Source organism: Chenopodium quinoa, unplaced genomic scaffold (genome assembly GCF_001683475.1).
Source record: "Chenopodium quinoa cultivar QQ74 unplaced genomic scaffold, ASM168347v1, whole genome shotgun sequence".
Lineage (NCBI taxonomy): Eukaryota > Viridiplantae > Streptophyta > Magnoliopsida > Caryophyllales > Amaranthaceae > Chenopodium > Chenopodium quinoa.
The window spans coordinates 763,259-769,482 of NW_018745281.1; the positions used below are offsets into that span (position 1 = coordinate 763,259).

The 6,224-nt window shown below is 33.3% G+C and overlaps 1 protein-coding gene across 2 annotated transcripts; it reads left to right on the forward strand.

Annotated features, from left to right (window-relative positions):
• Window positions 1-987: 987 nt before the first annotated feature.
• LOC110711484 (probable mediator of RNA polymerase II transcription subunit 26b) lies at window positions 988-5,940 on the forward strand. Of its 2 annotated transcripts, none has more exons than XM_021889874.1 (9): window positions 988-2,492; window positions 2,688-2,756; window positions 2,877-2,959; window positions 3,638-3,690; window positions 3,825-3,940; window positions 4,081-4,108; window positions 4,228-4,532; window positions 4,639-4,726; window positions 4,881-5,940. In XM_021889874.1, the coding sequence occupies exons 1-9, from the start codon at window positions 1,914-1,916 to the stop codon at window positions 5,000-5,002; spliced, it is 1,443 nt and encodes a 480-aa protein (XP_021745566.1). In that variant the 5' UTR covers window positions 988-1,913; the 3' UTR covers window positions 5,003-5,940. The 2 variants fall into 2 exon arrangements, with proteins under 2 accessions (XP_021745566.1, XP_021745565.1); XM_021889873.1 differs by having other exon boundaries at window positions 1,007-2,492; window positions 4,636-4,726.
• Window positions 5,941-6,224: the final 284 nt, after the last annotated feature.

Consider the following 6,224-nt stretch of genomic DNA (forward strand, 5'->3'; position numbering starts at 1 on the left):
ATGGAGGTTCTAATTTTGCTGGGTTTCTTCGATTTTGATTTTGATACTTTTTTTTTTTAAGAATTTTGATTTTGATACTCTGTTTTGCATTTGTAGCTTAATTATTTTTGTAATAAAAAAGGGTCACTTTTGTGATAAAAAGGGTCACTTTTATAAAATAATGAACATTTTTGTGAAAAAAGAAGTTATTTTTGTGAAAAAAGGGTCACTTTTGTAGAAAAAAAAGGTCACTTTTGTGAAAAAAAGGTCACTTTTGTAAAATAATGATCAGTTTTGTGAAAAAAGAAGTTATTTTTGTGAAAAAAAGGGTCACTTTTGTAGAAAAAAAAGTCACTTTTGTGAAAAAAAGGGTCACTTTAGTAAACATATGAGTCACTTTGTAAAAAATAAAGGGTCACTTTTGTAAGAAAAAAGGGTCACTTTTCGCAAAATGTTCGATGTACAATAAAATTATTGTAAACCGGGGGCATGCAAAAGGAATTGTTCAAAAAATCTGTTTTGACAAAATATTTCAAATAATATTTCCTAATCATTGATCACTAAATAAAATTAAAATGCAACAAATATCTTATAATCAAATCTATATCCAAAGATTAATCAACTAAAATATATTTTAATAATTTTTCTTGCTTATTTTACCTTATGTACTTCGATAAAAATAATACGGACTATGACTATTATGAGTACTTCAAATTATTCCAAGTCGTCCCCGTCAAAAAAAAAAAATTATTCTAAGTCGTAAATTTACATTAAATACAGAGTATGTATTACGGCAATTACTCAATGTAATACTCTCTATTTTATTAAACAAATAGACATTTTCCCATGCGGCCCCGCCATGATAAAAAAATAAAATAAAATTCTAACAAATGGAATTTGTCTAAGCAAATGAAATCTCTCTTGTGTCAAATTGTGTGTTGAGAAATGTCTATGTAATTTCTGATTCCAATATCTTTCCTTATCTATCTCTCTAGATTTTCTCTCTCTTCCTAATAAATAATAAAATCAAATTCAATATATATCACATTATTTGTTTCCTTAATTTAATTATTTCTTTCCATTAAACAAAGATAATTAGAAGGAGAGAATAGTGATTAGAGAGAGGATCAAGTCAAAAGAGAGGGGCCAATTTCCTTAAATTTTCTCAATTCCCAATTATTTTTATTTTAATATTTTAATCCTCTCTCTTTTTTCTCTCTCCTCTTCCTCTCACTTTCCTTCCTCCTTTTTGTCAAATTCCTGTTCCACCTCCATAAAAAATACTCGGTGAAATTTCCAGAAAAAATTTTAGAAACAAAAACAAAAACAAATTACAAGCTTTGCTCTTTTTCTCTATTTCTCAAACTCCTAGAATCAATTTGAACTCCAATTTTATTAATAATTCAACTTAATAAGTCTGTAATTATTTTTTTTTCTGTTTTAATTAGTTTTTCTGGGTTGGGTTGTTGCTTCATTGCTTAAAATTGTTGTTCAACTGCCCCTTTTTCTTCTTTTTAATTTTCCTTTTTTTTTTGCCATCTCTTCAAACTCACTTCAATCGTCTTCATCTTCTCTCTGAAGAAGAAGATACAGAGTTTTTTTTTTTTTTTTTTTTTTTTAATTATTAAAAAAAAATTATTTTTCATTTTTTTTTTAATTTTGGTAGAATATAATAAAATATTCTTGCGTAAAAAGTTAATCCCATATCAGAAATCAATTGAGTTTATTCTATTCCGATTCTCTTTTAATTTCTGATCGTATTCTCTTGATCGAATAATTTCTCCTAAAATTCACATTTTCCCAATTTTTATATTTTCTGGGAATTTTTTTTCTGGGATTATAAAAATCTGGGTAATCAAATTTCGTGATTTTAGCAACTGGGTATTGATTAAAACAAGTTTTTAGGATCTGGGTTATTGAGAATTCGATCAAAAATGACCTCAAAACCAGGTGGTCATAAAACTAATAATAATGGAGGAGGAGGTGGAATTGGTGTTGGTCTTGAAAATTGGAGAGATTATTTTAGAAGAGCAAATTCTGATATATTCGATATAATCGAGCACGCAATAATGGTGGCAGCTTCAGATTGTCCAAAGGAATTCCGAGTTAGGAGGGAGAGAATCGCTGAGTTGCTATTCACATGTCGATTAACGCGGTGTTTAGGATGTGACCGAGTCGAGTTAGCGGTTTCTGAGGTTGATGAAGGTGGTTGTGATGGTGATGTTAAGGTGGTAATCAAAAGTGTTAATGATGGGTTTAATGTTGATGATGATGTTAATGGTGGTGGTGGTAGTAAAGGGAGTAAGGTTAATAGTACTACTAGGGAAAATGAGTATGATCAAAATGATATTGATCAACATATTGCTAACTTGGATTTGGATATGATATTGAATCATGAGAGTAATTATAGTTTAGATGATGCTGAGGCTTTGACTAATGAGATTGAAGAAGCTAGGGAGGTTGTTGATGAGGTGTTGAGGATTAAGGAGATACTCCTTAACAGCCAGGATCAGGTAGATTTTCCTGATACATTTTCGGGTTTTTGATTTCGTCGAAAATGGTTGTTTCTGTCTTAGTTGATTATAGTGTTATGATGTTGTTTAATAGAATTGATGATAGGAATGTGTGATTGTGTTTTTGATTGAACTTTTTTTTTGACTAGGGTTTTCTGACTTGTGGCTGTTGTTCTTGTAACTGATTTATTGCAGTCTGATTCTGTGTTGTTCGAGTCGTTAAGGAGGTTGCAATTGATGCAATTGGATGTTGATATCCTAAAGGTTTGAGCTTCAATCATTTGTTGTTGATGGTTATAAATTGGTTTTAATTTATAGTAAGAGTAGGTTGCTTAGTCTTGATTGGATTGAATTATGATCTAAAGGAAATTGTGCTGGTTTCAGACAACTGAGATTGGGAAGGCTGTTAATCGCATTAGAAGACATAATGCAAAGAACATTCGTCATCTTGCTCGGGCGTTAATAGAGTATGATTCTACTACTCTTAACAAATGAACTGATCATGTGTCTTGTCCATTGCATATTGGTGAACTTTGAGTTCTTGCTACTGTTAATGAATGATCAGTGCTGTGTTTTGTCAAAGAGCTTGGCATGTTAGTTAATAGTGTTTCCTATATGCTTGATTAGTACTAGTGCTGCTGCTTTTGTTTAAGAGTTTAGCATGTTTTTTATGAAGATAGACATGAAACGGCGAGCAAAAATTCTGTATGATGCTATCTGATTTTCAGGCTTTAAAGAGCTATAAGAATCTACAAACCGTTAAAGTGGTTAAAATATTGGCATAGTTATTACTCGTTATTAGTTTTTAAAATTTCGGTTATGTTGCCCTTCCAAATGTGAACGTGTTCGAATCTACGTTACTTGATTGTTGATTTAATTAGGCATAGTAATTAGCTATTTAATTTTCGACTTAGTATATTCTTTTCCTTCCAAATATGAACATGGAAATAGATGTTCGAATTTGTGACACATGATGGTTGTTTTAGGTTCAGTAATTAGCTGTTTGAATTTCCAAATATGAACATGAAAAATATGAATTTGCTGCATACTGTGATGTCCGTATATAACTTTTAATCATTTTAGTGCTATGTTTCATTCACCCATTTTCCTTTGTTAATAGTGTTATCGCTGTTTTGTGTTGACAGTGGATGGAAGATTATTGTCGATGAGTGGGTGAAAGCCTCCCAAGAACTTGGAGGTAGTGTTCTGCTTGTTTTGGTGGTGTTATTCTGTATTTGATACTTCATGAAGTATATGATCGCAAGAGCATTGATTAATCTAATTTCTGATATCATAACTTCATATTGACTCATCTTCTCCCCTTTTTTGCAGAAGGAGGTACCCCTGATTCTGTTAACCCATCCACAGTTGATGAAGAAGAAGGGCTTCCTTCTCCACCATTGGAGGACGGAGTATTTTTCTCAACACAACATATGGATTTTACTCAGGTACTTCATTTGTTTGTCGATGCCATTATGTTATTATTATTAGGAATCGTTCCAAAGCTGTGTCATTGATGATAATGGTCCTTGCTTTTTGAAACTGACTTTCTTCTTGTTCCTTTGGGTCATGCTTTGCAAACATGAAGTTTTTTGATGGCATGGATGATGATGGAAGTGAGTTACACTTCCTTTCCTTTAGCCTAGTCTTATATAGCTTTTGGTATTTGGTTTCTTTTCTGAATTCCCCACTTTTAAGAATCATGATGATGATGAATGGGGAAATGTTGTTTCAGATCCTCAAAAGGGTGGGGGATTCAACAAGAACCTGGAAGCCCGGGAAGCTGGAAGAAAGCCTTCAGTGGCTAAGCAAGACCCTCCTAAGCGAAGAGAAGAACCTAAACAGGTAACTCCCTTCCCAAAGGACAACAAGGTGCAACAAACGAAAAGGCAAGAGCCCCTTTCAAAACCTAACAAGCCCACAAGCGTGCAATCTGGCCCTGGTAGACCTGTAAAACCCAATGGTGAACAGAATCTTAACAAAGATTCTAGGGTTCAACAAAAACCAGTGATCCAGAGAAGGCCACCTCCTCAACCTGAGGTATCAAGTTCCCAAAATTTATACCATAATTAGGTCTCGGGATAATATAATGTTTTTTGAAAGTTTAGGGTTTAAATTATATTTCCATTGCTTGTTGGATCAGAAGATGAGACCTTCGAGTGACAATGCTGTCCAAGAGAAACTAGAAGCCACAAAAAGGAAACTTCAGGAGCGATACCAACAAGCTGAGAATGGTAAGATGAGATTCTCATTTAATTCTCGGTTTACATTTTGTGCAAACTCTTTTATGAGCTGACACGTCATTATTTCCAATTCCAAGTTAGTTTAACCGAAATTAGCGACCAAAATTTACTTCTGACTGTCATTTTTAATTTTGTTGATAAACAGCAAAGAGGCAAAGGACCATACAAGTAATGGAGATACATGACATCCCCAAGCAGGGGCTTGCAAAACCAAATGCATTTGGTAAATTTGGCAACAACAGGCATTGGGCGAATGGCAGGAAATAATCTGTGTGATATTCTTCCTTTCTCGTTGACATCAGCAAATTTTTTCAGTTCGGTGGTTTACATGCCTACAATTTGAGAGTTAGCTGTAAATTCTTTGGCAGAAGTTTGAGCTTAGCCGACATTTCGGGGAGGATGAAGCCTCATTGGTCATTCGATTCTGCAGTGTTAGGGGAATAAAGCCTCCGGGAACATTCTTTCTTGATTTATCAGTCATTTGAACACCTTAGTATCAGCGCACTGATCTTATTTACCAGAGTGTGTTTCAATGACTGTTTTCCCCTATCCCCTTGCTATACAGCTCCTTTGTTGCAAACCTGGATTATACATGAAGATTTGCACAAAAAATATGTGCATTTTCATAATCTTGATATGATATGTAACAAAAAATAAAAGTACATATGTTACTTCACAAGATATAGAGTATATATCTGCAAAGAAATAAGGATCTTGTGCAATTTGTGTCTATTAGACACTTGTGGTTACCTTTTTCCCTCTTCGGGTGGTGGTGGATTGGCCGGGGGGTGAAGAGAATTTAGTTCATCTTGCAACTAATTTTCGAGAATTTCTTGTTTAGTCGATGCTGTATAGTTAGTTGAGAGATGATAGACGAATCTCCGTAGTAATTTTTGGTATTTAGGAGAGTTTTGGGTACTTCCCGAAAAAATAGGGGCGAGGGTTTTGTCTCGCTCGAACCTCTCTCAACCAAACACCTCCTGAAATATGTTTAATGTTCTTCATACTTTGGTGGTAGACAAAGATACATTGATGTCATTGAAAGATAATGGTAACAGAAGGTTGAGATTCTTCAGATCTGGTACATACGTAACATGTTTAGTCCAGTAAATCACTAATCATAGAGAGCAGAGCAGAGACATTTATTCTGTACTCAAATTTTTTTTTTCATATTGGATAATTACTAGTGTGCCCCTATGGTTCAATATTTTCTGATATGTTGACAGGAGAATTTCCATTATGTTTTAAAAATGGAAGGACTTTTTTTATTTATTTTTTTTTTTTTAAAATCATAATTATAATACAAAATTTTAGCTATTTATTTACTTGAGTCAAATTTCACTAGTGCTGATACTACCTATAACTGTACAAGTGCCTAAGTGGAAGTATTGAAGTCAAATCTACATTATCAAGGAGAAAAAAAAAATACATACTTTTCACGAAATGCTAAACGTAGTCATTAGAGATATGCGCTTTAACCATTTAATAA

Coding starts and splice junctions, on each gene's coding strand:
- LOC110711484 (XM_021889873.1), top strand. CDS start 1,914: ATGACCTCAAAACCAGGTGGTCATAAAACTAATAATAATGGAGGAGGA. Junction 3,941..4,080: donor AACATATGGATTTTACTCAG/GTACTTCATTTG, acceptor GCAAACATGAAG/TTTTTTGATGGCATGGATGA. Junction 4,109..4,227: donor TGGCATGGATGATGATGGAA/GTGAGTTACACT, acceptor ATGTTGTTTCAG/ATCCTCAAAAGGGTGGGGGA.